Below are 24540 nucleotides of genomic sequence, written 5' to 3'. Positions count from 1 at the left end.
ACCAAAAACAAATAGAAGCATTAATATTTTGTTGCACAAGTATCAAGCTTGTATGAATGCTGCACATGAAGTCAACCAATTTTCTGGTAAATAGCTAATACTCGGTAATTTCCATATATCTGATATATCTAGCGCGTTTAGGAAAAAGAATATAAGGGTTATAATATGTTAGGCGCCAAAATATTAAAAGTAGCGAATTGGATTCGTCCATAAACTTTATATGCCTTATACTTTTTCCCAAACGCGCTGGATACACAAATACTGGCTCCGAATGTTTGTATTTGTCTTATTATGAATAATCCTTCAATTACTTACTTTTTAACTTTGTTTTTTATTCGTTACATGACGAACTTAGCACAACTGTTCTACAAATGTGATATTATAGTATCTTATCTTATATTAATAATATTATCGGATTTTATGAATTGTATCCTTATGTGTGGCTTTAATGTATACCTGTAGTAAATAGTCTGCCAGATAAATTTTTCAAATGTCAAATACCCCTTTTATATAAAATATTTTCACTACTCTTTGAAAATAAAAGATAAGGTCAGCAAAATAATTTATTTAGGACCTTACTTCCCATTAACCACATCAAATTTATCGTACTATCATATAATAAATTCGGGGTTCTTTGTCCTGTATTCAAATTATGAATTGTCATAGTAATTTAAACTGAAAATACACATATATTTAATAAATAAATCACTACATAAACGGCATTTCTTATGTTAATAAATTATTTCGTGTTATTAATGCTGGACGCCATATGGTAATGCTGAATACTCCAGACACACACACGACCAAGTAGTTTTTGAAAGTATTATCTAATGAGATAACCTTAAATACTGAGGCCATTGGTTAGAGGCACGTTTCAGCTCACCTACCGTTGAAACAATAGCTCGACCTAAAGAGCAATCGCAAGATTTATTTATGAAACGAATTGAGGCGAAGATGTACGTTTAAAAATGCTTCTGGTTTTACCACATATTACCCTTCTACCCTTCTTTAAATATTGAATTATGTTCTATTTTAAAGAATAAACATATAGAAGATTTTTTAACATTAACGTTTCGACAATAAAATTCAACTCTTTTGAAACCCAACATCTAATATTATAGAAAATCTTTAATAAATAACATAAAGGAAAGAATAAAAACAACAATAAATGTAGTTTCGTGAACTTTATTACTTAAAACGAGTCTTATTTACATTTAAATAATTTTATCAATTTAAAATAATATCAAAATATAATATAAGTAAAATATAGGAAACCCTATTACAATTTTCCCTTAAGCATTTTCCACTCCGATACAATTTTAATGTCATCAATTTCTAATTTTTTTAAACAGCCTGAATCTAAAATAAATGTATTTCCATTAATTTTAATTTTGCATTAATTATTAGTTATGTATTTTTGTGATCAATCACTAAAAATTATATTAAAAAATTACCATTGTGTGTCATATATAGATCAAGGATAGGCTTAACTTCAGAAATTGGTATCGCCATGTTGACTCTTGGATACACAGAATTTTCAGGTAGTTTAATATTTGACACAATAATGCCCAATAATTCTCCATTCTCATTTAAAATGCATCCGCCACTGGCACCGGCATTAATATTTGCAGTAGTTTTTATCATATATTTTTGAACATGACTAATATTTCCTTTAGATATTGTAGGGGAACCACCGAATTCATCGGAGAATAATGAAAAGCCTCCTGCGTAAATCTCCTCTCCTGTTTTTAAGATAAGTAGATATAAATTATTAAAGTATGTTTACTTATACTAAATGAGTATAAATAAGATATGATAATTAATGTATGAACAAACATGTCGACATCATGTATTTTTTAAACATTGGGTTCTAAATGACAATATACAAAAAGTATCGCATAATTGATTGAAAACTGTTCGGAAGTGGCAAGTAACACAACACAAAGGAATGGTTAATAAAAGTTTATTGCATAAAAATTAAAAATTAAAGAAATACAAAAAAATAACAGTAAATCACCAAAAATAAGAAAAATCAGGATGAAAAAAAAATACTTCTAACGCCAGTTGTATCATTTTAAAATGCAGTGTTACCGCCTCCGACTCTAATGACATCTGTCAATCTATTTGGGGGGCTCCTTATAAGATTTCTAACGCAGTCAATATACAAATGTTCCAATTCTTTATTTAAAACATTTCCCATCTCATCATTGTCTGAGCGATATTGCGGGTTCTATGCATCTCTGTAGGTGGTCCCAAACAAGCTCGATTGAAATAAAAATTATGCGATATTTTTTGTGATGAGTACATACACGAGTAATTACCGATAGAAGGATGTATTTGAGCAATTTTAATGTTGGACACATTCCATTTACGAAGATCGTCGCATGATATTAGTCCAATATCATAAACTTCGTGACTAGTTTTGTATATCAGTTTTCCCGTACTTTGGTGCTCTTTAAATCGCACCAGACATGTGAATCTATCTATATCTTCCTAAAATATCATCTCTTTGAGATTCTATGTTTGGCATATATACTCTGCCTTACCAAAACATGAGAATTTGTGACAATTAGACCACGATCTTTATTTATTATTATACCTGTACCCCAACTAGGACCGCATTTGATCTTCACCAGTGAAGATTCTGTACTAACTAAAAGAGAATAAATTTATCTTTTGATTTTTATTTAATTCAGGTTGGCTGGATTTCTTACTTGTGACTTTGAAATTTTGTAAATTTACGTGTTTGATGGATGTTTCTTGGTACAGTATTTGTTTTATGATTGATCGTATGTCTGTTATTAGGGTACATCCTATCCATTCCTTCTTCCACCAGTTTAAAGAAGAAATAATAATACCCAGTGGGACATCACTTAAAATATTTTGAACATAGAGTGTGGCCCATTTGAAAGCGGAACACTCTCATAAAATTTACATTTTTCATCCGTATTTGAACTTTTTTTCAAATGTAGAGTAAGAAAAGAGATGTGACACTTCGTTTGGTAAAAAAGCAAAACCAATTGGGTGATTTTTAGGACATGAACTTAAAGAAATCACACTAGCAAATTTAAATAAATTTATCTACTAGATTAAGCACCTTCTGAAAATAATGACTATTATTTTATTTCTTTATTATATTTTTATCACAAAATTATCTTATTTTTATAATCTGTGAATTTGAGGATGCAGATAAAATGTTTATAAATATAGTATAATCAGTACAGTATTATCAGTATAATATTTCAATTTTTGGCAACTTATTCCCTGCCCTACTTGATAAAAAAAAAAAATAAATTCATAAGCAGAATATAATATTTAATAGAACTTAAATAATATTATTTAATTATATGCAGAATTATTAATATGCATTATTTTTTATGAATCTTCTGTTGTAGTCAGATTTGCTATACAAAATTTGCTAGAATGATTTCTTTATCTTTCTAAAAATTATTTTGTAGGTTTTTGGTTTTATTCCAAAAAACGTGACGAAAAATACTAATTTTATGAGGGTGTCCTGCTGTCAAATGGGCCACACTGTATATTTATTTTATATTATATGTTATTTATATTTAAGCAGTTTAATAACATGAATTTCTAAAAATATATATGCGTACATATTATATGGAAACCAATATTATAATGTATAGTAATAATAAATAATTTAATGTGTGTTTAGTTTCTTAATTGTTTTTTTTTTGAAATATATAAATATTTGTAGAAAATAAGCTACTATTTTGCATTATCAAATAAGTGCTTACCTAGAATTGGAATAAATAGGACTTCCTTCACTTCCTGGAGTCGATGGTATATCGCTAACAATGAGACAATCATTCTTAGCCACAACGTTAGAAATGATACCTCGACATTGCGAATCTATAAAGTTTATATTACCAAATAATACCGAGAGGGACCAAATGTTGATTCCTTTGTAAATATCTGCTCTCAAGCTCCCATCCCACCAATATTTCAACGCTTGTTCCAGTTGTAGTTGTGATGATTCTTCCGATAGGGATAAGATAAAGTGCAACGATAACATTAAGTTCACATCATTCTTATTGTTGATGTCGTCGATATTCCAGTCTTCAAAGATACTTTTGCTAGAGTTTAGGAGATCTTCATTCACTATTACTTTTATGATTTTAGCTCTCTTCATTGTTATCGTTTGTCCGGTTTTCCATTTTACGTTTATTTTTGGGTTTGACTTGTTAATATTAGACAGACAATCTTTTAGGACGTTTTGTTTAATTTGGTGTATTATTTCCTTATTTAATAACTTCCATAAAATGTTGCCCGTCACTAAAATATATTGTTTACCGAAGAGTATTCCCGAAGAACATAACACTTCATTGGACATTTCATTTTCCACTAATACTACTTTAAAATCCATTATCTGAAAAAACAAACGATTCTAATGTTGATAATGTAAAATTACAATGCATGCGACTGCTACAATGGAAAAATTCTGTGGCGTATTTTTTCTAATGTCCTTAATAATAATTACTTGTCAATCAGTATGAGTTCAGCATAATTAATATGAATAAGAAAGGTATGCCTCCTAAGTGCAGGTGTTCGACACAGGTGTATTGCTTAAAGAAGAAATACATAATTATGATATGGATGAAGTTTTTGCAATTTTATTTGAACTTCTTATGAGATTGTTGAGATTAAAAGGATACAGAAAAAATATCGATGAGTCATATTACGAATAAAATAAATGTTTAGGTATGTGCTCTTAAATAATCTGTTTATGTATTTTGTATCGTCAATAATTATTTCAAATACAATGATGACAAGAGTAATAGAACACAATGTTAATTACGAAATAATTACGCTATATTCTTTTTACAATTATTCAATTACTACTAAAATTAAATTTTAAAAATAAATGCGCATTTTCTATTCAAAACTATTTTCTTTTATAAACATGTATCGGATCATTATCAAAATTAATATAATAACAATATTTTTTCCGTAAACGTGCACACATATTCTTGTTTTATCATTCAAAGAAATTCAAGTAATTTAATAACTAATAATTTTCTGTAATGGTACTATATACATGCAAAAAAAAGAATCCTAAACCATAACATTTCTTTCACCGCGTTTAAAAGTTTTTCCAGTGGATCTAGGATATCTAGGATTTGGTAGACGACGATCATTGTGATCCTGATCCTACTCTATTATATTCTATTCTGTAGGATAATTAATATATTTTTGTGAAAGGTTTTATTCGAATATTCTTTTTTGATAACAAGAGTTTGTTTATGAAACATATCTTTGCAAATTTTGCTCATTCAGACGACGTCTGATTGCTCTGCTAGATATCCTGAAACAAATAATTCATTTATTTACCTTATAGACCAGAAAGGGTTTCGTTTACTGATTGTTCCAGTGTGTCCCATAAAAGGAGTTGGACCTCGATTTTTAATTATTATTTCTCTTTTCTCTGGAGTGTAATGTGTTTTCCCCACTTAAACCGAATTATTCAATAAAGTGGTTGAATGTAATGTGATATGGCAAAAACATTAATTATAATTCAGAATATTGTTTCGAAAATTTTATATAAATTCCACATCCAAGATAGTAAGCTAGGACGTCCACAAAAAAAGACTCACAAGATAGACAAAATTATAAAAAGACTCTCCCTCAAAGATCCTTGTAAAAAACAAGGCAAATCACGGAGGAAATTTTGACACAATTTAGTCTAAATGTTAGTAGTATAACAGTGAAAGAGTTGAATTTAAAAAACTAATGCTATCAAAGAAAAACAAAAATTCGTCTGGCATTTACAAAACCTCACTTGCCATGTACTCAGGAAAAATGAAACACTGTTTTTTGGGGTGAAGAAAGTAAATTTAATGTGTTGATGGATGGATGGACGATACTAAATGGTTACCAAATTTCTACGGTTAAACATGGTGGCGGAAATATTATTTAGTTGGGGATACATTTCTCTATTCAAAGATGATTCAGGTAGAAGGTAAAATGGATCATTTTTAATAGAGGGCCATACTGGAGAACACCATGTCTCCATTTGGCAAGGAAGAGATGCCACTTAGTTGGGTATTTCAATAAGACAACAATTCCAAACACGTCAAAAATTATTAAAGAGTGGTTTCTAATGAAAAACTTAATTGTCTGTGATTTAAATCCTATTGAGAACCTTCGCGGAGTATCACCCGAACAAAAAATATCCTCAAATTATACAGGAGCGGTGGCAACAAATTCTTGCTGACACATTTCAGAGACTGGTAGATTCTATGCCTGAAAGATGTCAAGCAATGATAGAAACCAAAGATTTCGTCACGAAATATTGAAATATTTGAGTTATTGTTAATTAATAAAATATTCCATACTTTTTTCCAGACAAAATTGATTTTCTATAAAAAAGGTAAAAACCTGTAAATATAATGATTATTAAATTAGATTTGTTCACATTTGCGACAGATTAAGGAAAATATTAAGTACATATGTAATAAGTAAATAGTTTTTTCCTCCACTGTATTTAAATGTGCCCTTTCTTTGGCCTTCCAAAAACCGTTTAAAGTAATATCTCCATTATTTTTAAGACGTGTGCCAAAAAAAGAAAAAAAAATGTATGGAATATTGAAATGTTTTATATACTCACTGGACAAATTTTGAATTAAATCTGTGTACATCTAGGAAATGCTTCAAATATTAAATTTTGTGCTATTTCTCTGACCATTGTATATTTTGAAAAATGAATAAATTTTTCTTATATATTTTAATAGATGTTTTCACTGATAAATTTAGTGAATATTTTAATTGTTTTATAATCTTAATCATTTAAAAATTAAACGAAAGTTTCAGTGTTTTATAAAATGCTTGGAAGGGGCAGTCTAAATACTTATAATAAAATATATAAAAAATGATATTAATTTAATTATTAAGATTAAAAAAGTTGGCCCATGAGGGGATCGAACCCGCGACCTTCGCGTTATTAGCACGACGCTCTAACCAACTGAGCTAATGGGCCACGTACGATATATTACAAATAACCAGAAAAATAGTGGCTTTTACTTCAAATCCATAATTTGTCAATTTTCTTTTTAAATTAAAATACTTTATGCAAATTTAGTGACACAATATAACTACATATATCACTTATAAATCCACATTATATTTTACTTACTTTACTTACAAATAAACGTACGAGTTTGATGGTAAACACAAATTGTGTAAATAACAAATAGGTTATGTTATGTATTGTGGGTTGACGACACATAAAACTGACTTCGTAATATTATTTTCTATACCCACTTTCATATCATAACTACAAAAGCAATGTTTATTTATTTTTATTATCTTTTTATTAATATATCTCCTGACATAAGTGTTGTGTACTTGTATTACAAAATATTTAAATTCTTAAAAATTAAATATATAATAGATTAAATAGAAAAACTTGGAAGAAATCGAGTTACATAAAGATGAATTGGTGAAACTTTTCAAAGATAAGAATTTTGCAGGTGGTGGGCAAATAACAAGAACTAAAAATAAATATGGCTTCATCAAGCTTACCAAATGACCTGCTACCATTGGACTCCCGTTATGGAATTATAATTGAATGTTGGTAAAATTTGCCCTTAGGTGGACATTATGGTGATTGACAGGTTGACAAAAAAATAGGTAAATCAGAGAGGGTATGACTCATATACACTCATAGATTGGTGATGTCATCTACTCATTTTTCATTATAAACTTTCGTTTTTTTGCCCGGAGAATTTCATATTTTGATTTATGAATTTATAATTAGCCAATCTAGGCTCTGTATTTAGATACTTGTTATAGCTAAGACAACAAGTTTATAGTTTTGGTAGGACATGGGTCAGGTAATATTGTATAAAATTTTTATTGATCTTAATTTTTTGGTTCAAACCTTTTTATTTGTATTGGTACATTAATAAGTTTAAGAAAACACTTAATTTACTACTTGAAAAAACTTTCAACAGAAACATAAAAAAGTAACATAGTAATCAGAGACATATTTCATTTAAAACAAAAACTTATGTGATAGAATATGAGTTAATATTTTCATTAATTGCAGTCTAGTTTTTATCTCTCATCAGATCTTCAAAACAAGTATTTGATCTATGCCATAAATTTGGAAGATTTAAGTGAATTAACTGAACTTATAAACGCATACCTTTTTTCGACTTACGTGATTTAATTGTACATGTAATTATTAAGGCGTAAATAAGTTTGATGTTTAAAATAACAATTTCAGTTTATAAATGATGATTATATTAATTCAACGATAGACCGAGACAGGAGAAGCTGACACTAAAGTGCCAGTGAAACCCATGAACTCCAGTTCTGTGCATCCATTTACATCAAGATATCAACTTAACAATTCCATTAATCAATTAATTTGACGACAGGAAGATTTTGATATTAAAAAAATGAATTTACTTTACACTGCCAGAGCGTAACGAATTTAGGCAAATACTGTTCTTTTTTTTCTACTTTCGTCGTTTAATTGTGTTTGTTTAATCATAAATAAGTTTGAAGTGGTAATGAAAATTGTCACATTTGCCAGTTTCTATTTAAAAGAACAATTTCGATTTATAAATAATGATTATATTAATTCAACGATAGACCGAGACGGGAGAAGCTGGCACTAAAGTGCCAGCGAAACCCATGAACCCCAGTCCTGTGCATCCATCTACATCAACATATCAACTTAACAATTCCATTAGTCAATTAATTTGACGACAGGAAGACATTGATATTAAAAAAATCAATTTATTTTGCACTGTCAGCGCGTAATGAATTTAGGCAAATACTGTTCTGGTTGTCGGTATCACATGGAATTATAAGGGCCGGACCAGGTCATGAGACTATGTTGTACAGTTAATAGGTTACATCCTGTATGATGAGGCCTTTACGAGTAAATATTACTACAGATCTCACAGTGTATAACGACTCCATTCATGCAGTATCTGTTAGACTTAGATTTAGTTGTAGCACTTTTTGAATTTTTGCATGTTGTTAAGTGTTGTTGTTTCGTTGTTGAGTGCTTGGTAAAAATAAAGGTTTTGAGCGTGTTTGTTTATAGTTTTGGTGTATACTTTGTGTTGTGACAATTTTTCATGTATAGCTTGGATTTACTTTACTCTGCCGATGGCTGCTGGTTAAATAGCTTAGGTAAATATCCCAATTGTGTGTGGGTCTTTATATAAAAATACGTATGACTAAGACGTAGGTTCAATAAGACCTCTGTAATGTAAGCTAATTTTGAAAGGAGGAAAATTTCAGACCTTTGAAATCAGTCGGCATTCATTCATATTTTCCATTTACATTTATTCCGTTTTCTATCCTAATAAGTGGTTTTCTTGCGTCGAGATCGTATAATTTGGTTTCAAAAATTATCAAGTGTTGTGTTTGCAGTAACTAAGACTTGTCTGTCTTTAAAAAGGCATTAAATTCTTCTGATTTGCCTCTTGTTATGAAAGGACGAGCATGAGTAGATTAATACTACCCACTACTAGATTGATCATTCTTTTTATGTACATATTTGGTTTATTTTTGGAACACTGATATGTGATTTCTCTATGTTAAAGTAAATCTCGTCTTGAAAACACTAATTAAAGCTAAAAATATTACCATTCATCCATCCATATATATATTACTTGTGAATAATATAATTTAAATTTTTCTACCTCAATTATAATTTTTCATCATTATTATTATAAATTAAGCCACTGAACAATTTCACAGAAATCAAGCCAAAAAACAATTTTTTATGTATATCAAATTGTTCACAATGTCCTATAATATTATATATGGGCGCAGTCTCCCGGATTTATGCATTAAAATATATATGAGAAGTTAACATGAAAAATTTCTCTAAAAATCTCCCAAGAATAAGTGACTCCTAAAGCAATTTTCCAAAAATTGGTTTTCCTTAGTAACTTTTAAACGACTTGACGTAATAAATAGGTTTTAATATGATAAATAATAATTAGGGATGCTTGAAATGATATTCTAGCTTCTTTACATTTTCTGTTCTAAAGAATCGATTTATTTTTAAACATCTTGATCCGTAAAATAAGTAAATTGACAACAATAATATCATTTGTAATGTATGTATTTTTTATGTAGGTTCAACATGAGGGTTTTCCTAGCTCGAAGAACTGAATATTCTTGAACCTTGAACTCAAATGATTACAAGATTGTTTATATCATCAGAATGAAAATCTAATCTTAAATATTTAATAAGAATTATAATAGAGGATATAAATATAAGCATTATTGTGTGCACTTAAGTTAATCAATCCATGACGGATTGAAAAAAACAAATGCGTCTTTTATAATACATTTTTATTGGAATTGTATAACCCTCCAATGCCTTGGGAAAATACTAAGTGATTTAACTACTTTAATTGTTGTTGATGATGATGAAATATTGTGAATTATTAAAGGTAAAAAACAATTTAAATATTTTTGAAATATTTGATTCCGATAACTGATTTATATTAATTTATTTTTATCATCATAATCAAACAATATTAATAATATGTTCATTATCTATTGTGTTTATTATCTTACTAATATATATTTTTGTGACAAATTTTATAAATCGTTTTAAAATATCTTAATTAGCAACAACGATATTGATTGCACTGATTTCACTAACGTCTTTGAAAATGCACTGTAACGAATGAAGCAAATACGTAATTGTGACTCACATTGGAACTCGTGCAAAAATAAAAAATCATCGTTTAATGTATGACGTTAAGGAAATTTATGTGTTCCATAAATAATTGAATGTAATTATATGTTAGACATATCTAATTCCCAAGTTATTAAAGTAGTTATTTACCACTACACAATTTCATGGGAAATTAGTTACTTTTTATAGATCTTTATCATTATTTTCTTCGTACCCGTGGATTCACTTTTCATCATCTTTCTCATCAGTAATTAAGACATGTGACTTACATTCGTGGAAAATTATTTTAAATCTACGAATAAAATTACTCGTATTTATTCGTAATTTAGCTTGTTTAACGGAATTTTTCCTTATTTTTTACTTTGAATTCCGGTTTAAAGACGAATAATTATGGCGAATGCGCCGGTACTTTCCCTTATTCGACATCTGGTCCGATGACTGTGGAAACAGGACGGTTCGAGCCTATATGGCAAAAAATTCCGATAATGCATTTACTATTCAACCATCGTATTGTTCTAAAAAAGTTCGCAATAAATTCAGGCGGAATTGTGTGGGTTGAAAATTGTGCCGTGTCGCCCGCATTTATTTGCATGCAACGCCAAAATTTAACCGAAATTAACGACGCATTTGCATTGTCGCAGGTGGAGATTGCAAAAAAAAATAAATAAATAAAAAATAAATAAATAAAAGTTTGTCCCGAGAGCTGAAGCGATCCAACGATCGACGTGCACCTGCAGAAGGAGACGGGAACTCGTCGATTAGCTGGAAATCACAAACGAAAAGATTACTAGAAACGCATTTTTTCTGGCGAAATGTAGCAGCATCCTATATCGGATGAAAAATTACCGAGAACAAGATCGACGTTGTCGGTCGTAAAACATTCGATAGAGATTTAGTACTCGCACGCATCAAATAGGCTGATGAGGGTTTTTTGTTTGAAAATCCAGGAACTGCAGGTACTGCCAGTTCCTACCAAGAAGTATGTTTTTTATTTTCTTACCCGAATTTAATTAACATATTAAAATGATTCATTTACTTGTGATTAAGGAATTTCTATGTATATTTCTCTTAATAACTTATTAACTAGTACAATTGATTTTCAGTAATTAGAGAAGAAATACTGTCAATTTTTATTGCGTACAACAAATAAATGTGTTATCGGTAATAATTGTTAGACTCAACAGACAATTTCTTGAACGAGGACACAGGACAATTCATTAATACTGCTTTATCCACATGCCCATGTTGGAGAATAATCAACAATGTGGAAATTTTATGGATTACCCTCGGTTTTTATTTGATTTAGACTAATAAACTGACCTCCTACAGAATTACTTATTCCAATCAATCACATAAATACCATCGATTATTAATCAAGTAGTAATGACCATTTTTCGAAAGCAAACATTACGTCATTGCAATCGTTTCAATTGGGCAAATATAGGAAAATACTAATTTGTTTACGACTTATGCGAATATTTTTAATTTGTATTATGAACGCTTGAATGGTTAAGGTTATTAATATCATTTTATATACTTAAACAAAAATAAAACTTCATGTGCTATAATATTTTATTTTTAATATATAAAATATAATTAATATTTACCATTTTTTATTAAAAACAATGTTGTAGTCGAATTATAATAAAATTTATTTTTTAAAATTTAAAGTCCTTAACAAAAAATAAATATGTAGTTAATAAACTGTAATATTTTCAATAAATATCAAGAAAAAATATGAAATTATATAATGGATAATTAAATACAAATTTAAAATGTTGATGTTAACATATATCCAAACATTTTATTGCTCATCATTTAAACAATTTTTATATTTAATTATATTTATGAAATTGTTCAAAATAAGTTTTAATTAATTCTTTCAAAAATTAGGAACAAAAATTAATGTAAAATACAAGTTTGATTACATGATATGATAATTTTCAAGGAGAAATATAAATTTATTTTAATCCAAAACCATTTTATTTGTTAATATCATATTTTATAAAATTATTAATGTATTATGAAAGATAAAATATTAATCATATTAAAAGAATAGTAATTATATTTAAAAAAATCTTTTTATTATATTTAACTTATATATATTTGGAATTTTACTATTTTTTTGAATTGAAAAAAAATTATTGCCTTTCTGAAAAGTTATAATAAATATACTTAATATTATTTAACTTTAAAATAAAAAAATTATAGAAATAATTTTTTAAAAATTTACAGCATTAGCAACATTTTATAAAAATATAAATTGTTATAAAACTATATTAATATAATACATAATTATAAGACGAAATAAATCATTATTATTAAAAGAAATAGTAATTATTTTTCATAAAACATTCTTAATATATTTTAATTTAAATTATAATTTTTACACTTTTTGAATTTGAAAAAAAAGTTATATTGAGCCTTTCAGAAAAGATTAGTATATTTAATTTCAATATAAATAAATGCTTGAACAATTTCATAAAAATTACAATATTAATAAAATTTTATAAAAACAAAAATAATAATATAAATAAATAAAATGCCTTTATTAAAAAATCTAAACAATATTTAATGAAGAATTAAAATAATAAAAGTTTAAAATAAACAATTGTTGAAAAAAAATGTTGATAATACAAGAGTAATTTAAATTAGCTAATGTTATATAAAAATATTGCAATAAACAAACAATTTTTTGAAAACTAAATTACATATTTTTTATTTAGATATAACTATAATGATTGACAAAAAATGATTGAAATAACTTTTATTAATTTTCTATTAAATATATTCATTTACAATAATAAAATTATTATTAAAATAATTTAGAATAATTAATTATTATTAAGAGAAAATATTTTATTCCAAATAATATTTTTTTTTCAAATTTTATACGGAAAAAACTAAATTATATATTTTTTAATATAAATAAATATATACAATTTTTAATCAAACATATTTTTAATAATAATAATTATTAATAAAATTAATAAAATTATTCAAAAATGTTAATAGTTAAATGCTGCAAGAATTCAATTTAGTAATATAATAAAAAATCAACAGTAAAAAAATCAAGTTGTTTTTATCTCCGGAAAGGTATTTTATTACAATATCTGTATCAAGTTTATTTATCTAATAATTAATAGAGAATTTTCAAGTATCCCGAATCCATATCCATTAATTGTGCTGCTATATTTCCTTCGATTTATTATGAAGACTTAATTAACTGTGACTGTGGAGGGGAGCGCGGACATACATATAGCACGATCCCAACATCCAATTCCAACAAAGTCCAGACAGCATCTGAAGCACAGACTACCAATCTGAAGCATAAACAGAGAGAGATCGTAACATAAGTGACAGTTTCGTTCAGCACACACAGAAACGGTACGAGTGATTTCGTTTGGTGCCCACGGTATTGCCGATTCGAAAAAAATTGTAACCCCTGTGTTTGGTCCGCCGTTATTTTTGGAAGTGAGTTTCTCTTCAAAGATCTTTTACCAAGTAAGATTTGATTTTTATTTTTTCCGGTTTTTTGTTTTGTATTTGCGGAATAGATTTTTGGATGCACGAGGAGTTTTTCAGTTGCCTCGATTGTCCTTTTTCGATCTATGATCCGACTCAAATTATCTCCGATGTTTTTTTTTTTTTTTTTTGTTTTTTTATTTTTATAGATTTCATTTAGTTTACGATGCCGTTTTATTGTTTTAACTTTTGTAGAGTGTTCCTTTCACTTTCTAACAGTTTGCAAATGTTATTTTGAAAGCGTGCTGAAATTTTCAAAAACTGAAACTATTGCGCTTGGCGTTAGATTTAGACTAGGTTTTTTCGAATCGAGCAAAACGTTTTAATTGCATTTATGAAAATCGTACAACACATTCCCGTCTGTTTTCATTAGAATTGATTTAATTGAAAATTTCCAAAGTGAGGGTTTTCTGAGCGAATCCGCCATTTCTAAATATGGTACCACACGTCCGAATGAATTATCGTAAATTACAAATAAGGAAACTAAAAATCACGCGCTCGGTAAACAAACAAAATAAAATGTTAACATAACACGAACATTTTGGTCAATTATTCGCAAGAAATCCGACGAACCATAAACATATCCTGGTAGTTATTATAGTTTTTAACGTCGGTACATTCGAGTCGTGATCGTCTACGTAAAAATGCCAGAATCAAAATACAATGACGCAAAAACTGTTTTGTTAAAAGGAATATACCACCTTTCACCACTTTTCTGTCCAAGTTCGCCTGCTCATTTACTTTCTCTATTAATTGTGAATATAAGTGCATATAAATTTATTTGTGTACGCGGTTTATGCCTGAAAACGGGCAATTAATAAAACGATAGCATCTATAGGTAGGTAATTTTTATTTGTAACTAAAATATTCTGTTGCATCAGCTTTCTTCAACTGAACCGGTGGTACGCACAAGAATTTATAGGTTGGACACACACTCAAGTTTCATTTCCCAACTTTGGCTTACTTATTTGTGAAACGTTCAAGTCTTCTAAATTTGCCTAAATATTCATCGAATTTACCTAAAAATTAATAATAAATTTTCTCACTAAAATATGTCTATACAGACAGAAAATTTCTTGTTAAAATTATATTATCATCAAAAGCTTTATAATCCCAGACGGAACATGTAGATCAGAAATGCATCGAATATTCAGTAAAATAAATGTCCAAATTACAATGTACTTTGAATTGCTTACTTTTGTAAGTGGAAGTGATCATTCCTTACACAATCAACTGAAAAACGCCACTTACATAAACCAGACAAATAAGGAAAGGCATTGCATGAATTGCTTCCTTCAATTATTATTTAACAATACCCATTGTAGCCAGTTCTCTAAATCATAACCACATAAATGATAATCCTGTAAATTAAGAATTTATGGAAAATTAAATTGCTGAGCGTCCCGCGTTTTCTTTTTTCCTTTTTTTTTTTGAAGGTAGATTCCAGCGATGCTTGATTACAAGGACAATAATAAATGGAGCAGTTTTAATTGACGCGACGTAAAGACAATCAATTTTCCGTGTCAGTAGGTTTAATATGTTATTGAGCGTGTTATTTTGTCTTCTTCCTTGTTTTGATTCTCAATAACGGAACCATTACAATCATAGTCTGTTTTAATACACCTAATTAGATGTTCCAATTTCGAATTCTCATAACGAGCTTGTGACGGACTATTATTTGCATTCAACTTAAACTTGTTGTATTTGTATGTGTGTATGTGTGTAATTGAAACGACTACATGTAATTGTCAAAGTACAATTTTAATAACGTGCTATTTGGAATTTTAATGTAAATTAATGTTCGTTAATTGGATGGAAATGTCATGTTCTTGTAAAAATATACATTAAGTAATTTTAGATTTCGTGATGAAGAATAACATATGTTTATTGCAGTATTAATTGTTCTTATTAAGAATTTTTTAAAAATGTAAGTATAATTTTAGTTCAGTTATCGAAATATATTGTAAAAGCTGTAAGAATACTTTTTTTATTCGAAGTAGTATGTTTCAAATCTATTGTAGTTATTAAAATTATTAAGATTTTAGAATTAAATGACTAAATTCGTACAAATAATAATAATATTTATTATTAAAAAAGTAGTCGTAAAACTGAACAACATATGTATATATTATTTCAAAAACATATTTCATTTGATAAATTATTAATGTGTTGGTTAAACAATATTGTTGAAAAAATGTATTAAAATTAATAAAAATCAACATATTATGTTAATTTAAATTTAATGTGATTAATTTATTTTCAATATTACTGCAAAACAAAACTGAATCTTATTCGATATAAAATAATTTAAATATAAAAAAATTAATGACGTAAATGTATATGTAAATATATTATTTATTAGAAATTTGTTCAATGTTCAAAACATTAAATAATAATAATAATATACATAATTTAATTCATTGTAAAAATATTATATTTATTATTAATATGAAAAAAATCATAAAAAACAACATATACTAATTAAAGTTAAATATTATTTATATTAAATTATTATAAATTTTATGTGTAAATTCTTTTAACAATTGATTAACTTTTGGCTAAAATATTACTTTTATAAAAATTATCATTGATTCATCTATTGATTTATTTATTCTTAACATTATTAGTTTTATATATATGGCAATAAAAATATTTGATACATACAATATTTATTTATAAAATTTCAGTACTTCTGTAGTTTATGCCAACAAGAGAAATTTCTAGAGTTTCTATTTTATTTAATGATAATTTTTTGATTAGTTAAAATATGTCAGTTTATTTATAAACTAATATCTTATAATTTTTGCCGCCAATTCATTAGATTAATATTATTTCCATTTAGCACTAATTGAAACAATTTACTAAATAAAACGTGATCTTAAAAATATTGAGAATCGTATTAATAAACGTTGCAGCCGATTCAATCAAAGATCGTTTAGACCCAGTTAGACCGTTAATAACACATCAATCTGGAACAATTAAAAAAAATACGCCTACCAGTCATTTCCATAACATTTACCTGCAATAATCGAAACGGATATGCAGGAAACTGAATATATGACACTTGTCTGCGATATAATAAATTCACGTGTGGTGCAAAAAAAATGTGGGCGTGAGAATAATGTATAATAACACAAAGTGGCAGCAGGAATTTCTTTACAGAAAGCTGCCGAGATTTGTGTCGGTACAATGTTGACTTTTCTTTCACATACTTGTGCAAAACAATCGACCAATTTATAATGGCAACGATAAATAATGTGTTAAGGTAGTTATCATGTAACAAGTTGCAGGTGGGATGCTGGAAAAGAATGCCAATATTCGTTTCGTAAGTTCGCAGCAGAACTGAATGGACGCGTTCGCGGTAAAATTTATTTCCTACCGAAACCGATATTTTTCTCTCCGTCCAAAAATTGGATTGGAACAAGGCGAAAATTTTTTGGCAGCCGTTCGGCTCGGTTCGACCAACTCGCATCCGGTGTTATAATGCAATAATTTTGGTAAATGACGTTAGTTCTGTTAATTTGTATTTTTCACATGTACAACGAACTACACGGCGATTATGCATAATGCGCCATTAAAACCATTAATACACGTGTTAAGTCGAAATTATAATTTATTCATTTATTCCAAATTAATTATTCGAATGCGATCAATCGTATGAGTCACGTTAATAACCACAATAAATAAAAAATTAAAATCAATTTTATTTGAACCACTTTTTTCGGGTTTCCATTAAAATTTATGCATAACTAACCTAAGCCAATGTTTATGTACATCAATCGATTTTAATGTTTATAATGTTTTTTATGTGGAATTTTAAAACATTGACCAGAACACCGAGATGACGCCAATAAATTTTACTTTAATTATATAATGTGTAAATTTTAATTAAAGTAAACTGTCTAGCCTATTGTTTGTTATTTTTTTCTGAAATTTAACTGCGTAAATTGGGACCAATTTATCATGATTGATTGGCTGGAAGTAACAACTGCGTAGTATATTTTTTCAAAAAATTTTCCAATACTATTTTATTGTGTTATTTATTTATTTTTTACCACTACAAATTTTGGCCTATTTCTAGAGATTTCGTATAATTTTTTAATTAGTAAACATTAGTAGTAAATCTTATTAATTAAGAGTTTTACTGAGTCTTAATTTTCAAATATTCATCGTCTAATACCGTCCTTTCAGTTTTAAAGTACTCCAAACTGTAAGTGGAATAAAGAAAACAATGACAAACTAATTGTAAGATAAAATAATAAGAAAAACTAAAGTTGTTCATTTTTATTTGTTGTATTTTTTAAACAGCAATAATGTTTATATGTTTATTTTATTAAATTTATAAAAATTTAATTTTTAAATATTCGTCTTTTCATTTCATTCAAGATTTTATTCAAGTACTCAAAATTATACTGAAATAAACAAAACAATAGTAAACTAATTGTAAAATAAAATAACAAGAAAAACTAAAGCTGTTCATTTTTATTTGTGGTCCAATATTTTTTAAACAGCCATAATGTTTAAAGATATTTATTAAATTAATAAATATTTTGAGCAAATCTAATTAATTAAGAGACTTGTTTTATAAGTCAATTTTTAAATATTTATCATTAAGTTGTCCTTTCATTTTTTAGGATTTTATTTAAGCATTCAAAATTGGTTTGAATTAAATAAATAAAAAAAAAATAGTAAATTAATTGTAAGATAAAATTACATAAAGCTCTTCATTTTTATTTGTGGTCCACATTTTTTAAACAATAATAAGGTTCAAAGATATTTAATCAATTAATAAAATTAGTAGTAGTACTTATTAATTAAGAGATTTGTTTCGTAAGTTATTATTCTTTAATGTTTTAGAATTTTATTCAAGTATTCAAAATAATAATATTAATAAAGTAAACCGATTAAAAGATAAAAACATCAAGAAAAATTTAAATTGTTAAATTTTATTTTTAGTTCAATAGTTTTTAATAGCAATAAGCAAATTGTATTAATTAGGAGATTTTTATATGAATCGAAAAACGATGAGCGTGACAAGCCACAAATTTAAGCCCCCGTTCATATTGATTTCGCCGACTGACATTATTGGTACAGTCCAGTTTAATCCAATTATAAACGAAACACAAGAGACCGCGATCAAGTGGGTGGTTTTTTGTTTCGTAACGTGCCCGCGTCGTTTATTTTATTATTTTACCCCAATCATTGCCAAAACCAAACATTTTTCTCCAACCATCGAACATAGGCACATTTTGTGCAGATATGCGATGGTACCTGAACAGAAGGTACCACGCGACATCCGAGGAAGTGTCTCCGATCTATAAATAGGGACGACACGGTGAAACTGGTCCCTCGTTTTAGACAGCACACGGACAGGCCATCATTTTCAGACCGTACGCGACAAAACGCCCCCATCATTTTCGTTCCTCATCGTACGCAGAAAGATTTTTGGCGGGAAACCGTCTCGACCACAGCGAGTTCACCAAGATGGTGGTGAACCGATGCGGAAACACGATCGAATACGGTCCTGGCGTAGAGCAAGAAATGCGTTGCAACTCGAATTAATTACAATCTGAAACAATTTTCATTTAGATTAACTATATCGCAGCAGCGAGCATGACTCGAGTTATAATCAAGCCACAATTGGCATGAAGGATATTTTCCACGATCTATCAAGATAGTGGTGACTGTGTGAGAGTGTGTGTGTGTCTGTGTGTGTGAGTGTTATTCAAAACAAATGCTCTCAACTGCGAAGAATCAAGGCCGATTTACTACAGACTGCTTGGCGCGGCAAGAACCAAACCACTCTGTTGGTTTTATGCCAACGCCACGTTGCCGACGCTAATTTACCAGGTGCAGGGGCAAACACAACACACATTTTGGTTGCTTTGTTTTTATATTTCGTGGGTATTGTGACGTTTGAAACAATCTTAATCTTAATTCTTTAACTTAAAATGTAGTTTTCATTCAACTTTTACGAGCCTAACAATAATTAATTGCAATGAAATGCATACAATGTATTATCAACAAGGAATTAGTAAATATTCGGGGTCACAGAGATTCACGAGTATCAATTCAAATCGGGAGAAACTTGTCGAATCATTAGAAATGTCAGATAATGTCTGGATATGTTGTACGTGTGGCACAGAACCAAAAGAAAAAATTTATATTTTGTACCAATTTTTCATAACTAGATATCTTGCATGTACAAATAAGAACGTTGGGTTCCGTTGAACAATTTAAAGGCTCAGAATATGTAGATTACACACCTCCAGTGCAATTGATCACACACTCACTTCTTAATTCTTTCTTCAATTTGGTTCCGAGAGTTGTGGAGACCGTAAAATTTTTATTGAAATATTTTTTTTTTTTTGTTAATAAATCTGGCAACTGTTCCAGCTAGCGTTGCTGAACATGTGTTGTGCATCGACTTATAAAATATGTTAGTTTGTTTTATCTGAAGCCGACAATGACAATACGTAATTTAAATTTACCAGTTACGAAACTTGAACCGTCTCAGTCGTTTCAGCTGACAGAAATCACAATGGTTCGTCGTCGATGGCATTCTGCGAGACGGAAATTTTGCAGGAATTTAAATTAATTGGATGCTTCATTAACATGTAACTATTGTTGATCTTTTACTGGTCCTGCATTTCAAATCGACGAATTTACAACACACATTCGTTCGATATATAAACAAGCAGATGCCGGTCGAATATTAACGTCGTTCAATTGCGGTGTAATCTACGTTTTTGAAAACACGTAATTATTTTGTGAATTGTTTTTTATTGTATAGGCGTCCAGTTTAAGCAATAATCAGGGTACACTGAATTCATTAAAACAACATCTAATCATGATTGATACTAGTTGGGGCTGCTTGAATTGATATCCCTTATTTTTCCATAAAGTTGACTAGTCTCAAAAATGATGCATCAAATATTCTTCTGTCGGTCTATTTTTCTTTAACAATTTGATCCATAAAAATACTCTTGTTCAGGATCCATAAACTTAACTAGTTTCAAAGATAATAATGACGAGTGCATCAAATATTCTTTTGTTGATCAACATCTCTATTTTGCTTTAATAATTTGATCCATAAAGATAATCTTGTTCAGCATCCAAAAATGATTAAATATCATTTTGTCGGTCCAACATGGACACCTTCAAGTCTAATGACTATCTTGAAAAATTGAATATTTGGATACTGTTGGATCCACAACATTGTTCATTATGTTGCCATAATTAATAATCTTTCTAATATCATAGTTCTCCTCGAAAACCAATGTTCATATATCCATAGAGGGACTACCAGGAAATTTTTATGTCATATCGATTTACTCACACTGATTGCTCACATATTCTGGGATACCCCGTACACCGAAATCGCCCAAGGTAATGTTCGTACCAGACCATATTAGAACGGCTACCAATCGCAATTATTTTTACTAGTCATGAAGTTCTAAAAATAACAATGCTAAGTGGACATGCCCCCAATATGTCATAAGGTTTTATTTATGAATATTTTTTCTGTTTGAAGTTCCATGTGAAAATAATTGTTACAATTTCTTCGAACCTTTTTCCGTTAATGAATTAGAGCGTTCCAAACACGTGGTATTGGCAACTAGATGACTTGCTTATGTCACGCCACTATTTCTGAATGGGATTCGTTTCCGAAATTTGTGCCAATACTGAATAATTGACGGGTTTCAAAAACAAAGAAAAAACTGTATTAATAGACCCGTCCACATCCATCACAGTCGGTACCTTTGGGGGCCTTCCTGGGGGGCCGTCCATCCAAAACGGTGATCAATTGTGACACGTCGGAATTTTGCGATGTAATTCGATTTTCAGAATTGAAACAATTAGAATCGCTCTTTAAAAATAACAGTATGAATCAGATTAACATAAACGTAATTTATTATTCAAATGTGGTGTTTAAATATTCATTATATGGAACTACGTTTTATTAAAGAATCAGATAAAAATCTGGCAGATTTACTGACATCATGACTTGACCTTTTAGACATTTTTTTATATCATTGTTACTGTCACTGTCGTAAATTATTGAACAATTATTATTCGCATGTTGTGATAGTATGACGGTGCAGCGTATTTCTAAATTAGTACTTGAGTACATACATAATACAGAAATTACAATAATAGCGGTAATAAAATACAAAGGTCATCGTTATTAAGTTCGAACGAATAAAATTGCAAAAATAGCGAAATCATTAAGCAAACCTTGAATTTTTTGACATTGAATGTTTACATCGGTAACACTATTATTACAATCATATTCTTTCATTCGGTTCAAATATACAATTTTAACTGCCACAGACAAGTTTTATACGCATTCACCGAAAATGCTCCCGTTTTATATATAACTGTAAAAATGGTATTATTTAGGGGAATTTGCTCTATTTTTTTGGTTATAGGGAAATATATATACATTTTATTCTATTGTATGACTTAACCAATATGGTGACAAATTTATTGTAAAAACTCAATTAACTTCTTGTCTCCTTCATCATATTTCACAGTTTGATGAAAATTATATATTGAATTAGTGGGTTTTATTTTAAATTTAATTAAAAAGTAACGTCACTTATTTGAACTGCGGTGAAAAAGGTGTGTATTGAGAATATCAGTTACTGACTTAATGTAATTAGCCTTCAAAATTAGTTTGGTGCTTATTAAAGCAATTTTAAAGGTGTATAACCGAGTGGTGTTACTAGTAAACAATAGTACAACAGACAAAATTGGACTTGTGGTACTTGTTGACACTGAAAATTAAATTAACATTGAAACCTTAAGTGTTAAGTCACTATCTGATAGTCTGACATCTGAAGGAATAAATTAGACCACAGACAATATTCAATATTTTTATTGAAGGTGAAGTACCCTAATCAATTTTTCCCATTTTTTGATTATTAACAATGCCGGGTTATGTAGAAAATAATTTTTATCTTTAGCCTTCCTGTCGAGTGATTCATTAAAACTGAATTATAAATAAAAGAGTTACGGAGTTGTTTCCATCTGGGCCACACCGCATGATATTTTGTCATCGTGCACATATATCAGGATGGCGGAAACAACGACGGCACTTTCGTTAAACAGTTTTATTTAGGTGGCCGCGCCACGTGAGTGGACGTTTCGTTTTCGAATATATAATTTTACCCCGGCCGCAAGTGGCAATTGGCAAACGACTCGCACACGCAGACCGAAAAAAGCAAACAAGTGTGAAATTTTTAAAAGGTACTAATTTATCTATTGCATGAAGAGCCAGACGCATTAATAAGCGGTTTTTGGCACGACTTCAGGTCGCAGGACGTTAATATAGTCTCATCTGAGACTAATTTCAATAATTATGTTAAAACACACTTTAATCGCAGCGAAATAATAAGAAGAGCCAGAACTAATGGTGCCACTTAAATTGTTGCTAAATCGTGTAGTTTATACGAAGAATTATTGGCGTTTAATTTTGATCCGGCCAGTTCGCTTTGAAGATAAAATTATACGTGGCAGCGTCCAATTCATTCATAAGACCAAAGTTAAGCCTGGTCATTGCACATGAATGTGTGAGGTCCCCATTAGACAAATCCAGATGGTTAATTTAACGCGACCAATTATCGGGCCTGCCGAATTTTATTACGTACGATTAATCGTGCGAGATTTATGCGAACGGACGGCAAGCCTGACCCAATGTCGTTCTTCGAAAAATAAACGCAGTGCGAGTGTCGTCGCATCAGGGCCGAACAACGCCTGCGGATTTATCGGACGTCTAAATAAAAACGGACGAGGAATAAATAAAAAATGCAACTGCGAATAGATTTATTACGGGCGATTCCGATCTACAATCAAGACAAGTTGACCATGAATGTTCTTACAAGTTTCATGCCGAGAGCAGATTTTAATCGTATCACATTCAGAGACCCGATCAATTACATGCACAGGGTAACGCGAGGTGAAATTAACTTTTATAAATAGCTTTTCCGGTGGTTTCGTGTAAATCGGTTTCCGCATTTTTTCCTTTACCGAACGCGAAAAAGGACACTTGAAGACCTGTTACCAACACCAGAGGCACCGGTCCGCACGTCGAGCAAATAAATGTGCCCATGAAAAAGTTTCAGGCCTCCTTCATGTACTTATTTGGTTTTCGTGCTGATTTTTGGGTGCCGGGACACGCATCACTTTAATTTAATAATTAAAATTACCTATTTCTTTCTAATATTCTCTTAGAATTGAAGAAAAGATCAACCTCAGTTTTAAAATGGAGGAATATCTGGACAATATGGTGGATGTGTTAGAACTCCATTTAACAT

General features: G+C 29.2%; 2 protein-coding genes and 1 non-coding gene across 11 annotated transcripts in view; 1 reads left to right on the top strand and 2 right to left on the bottom strand.

The window, feature by feature from the left end:
* Positions 1–1169: 1169 nt before the first annotated feature.
* Positions 1170–7249, bottom strand: LOC109597662 (peroxisomal leader peptide-processing protease). 4 transcript variants are annotated; one of them, XM_020013412.2, is made up of 7 exons: positions 7154–7249; positions 3759–4390; positions 2715–2872; positions 2547–2653; positions 2322–2493; positions 1455–1742; positions 1170–1359 (listed from the first exon to the last, which is right to left on the bottom strand). In XM_020013412.2, exons 1-7 carry the CDS (start codon positions 7244–7246, stop codon positions 1280–1282), a joined length of 1530 nt encoding a protein of 509 aa, XP_019868971.2. In that variant the 5' UTR covers positions 7247–7249; the 3' UTR covers positions 1170–1279. The 4 variants fall into 4 exon arrangements, with proteins under 4 accessions (XP_019868971.2, XP_049821756.1, XP_049821764.1 ...); XM_049965799.1 differs by having other exon boundaries at positions 7163–7245; XM_049965807.1 differs by lacking the exon at positions 7154–7249 and adding an exon at positions 5353–5432.
* On the bottom strand, positions 6924–6997 carry Trnai-aau (transfer RNA isoleucine (anticodon AAU)). Its single transcript has one exon. It is a non-coding gene; the product is annotated as a tRNA-Ile (tRNA).
* Positions 7250–8977: 1728 nt separating the features above from the next.
* The window catches only part of LOC109598292 (ion transport peptide-like), a 35069-nt gene continuing 19506 nt past the window's right edge, over positions 8978–24540 (top strand). Inside the window, exon 1 of one of the 6 annotated variants that reach the window (XM_020014240.2) lies at positions 8978–9168. The gene's annotated coding sequence lies outside the window, so the exon portion shown is untranslated. Of the gene's footprint in view, positions 9169–14006; positions 14201–19835; positions 20072–24540 lie in introns of those variants that run through there. The other 5 variants (XM_049970811.1, XM_020014191.2, XM_020014199.2 and 2 more) reach the window with 5 other exon arrangements.

Source organism: Aethina tumida, chromosome 1 (assembly GCF_024364675.1).
Source record: "Aethina tumida isolate Nest 87 chromosome 1, icAetTumi1.1, whole genome shotgun sequence".
NCBI classification, from domain to species: Eukaryota; Metazoa; Arthropoda; class Insecta; order Coleoptera; family Nitidulidae; genus Aethina; species Aethina tumida.
The sequence above is the reverse complement of the archived record's forward strand: the minus strand, read 5'-3'. Positions and strand labels throughout refer to the sequence as shown.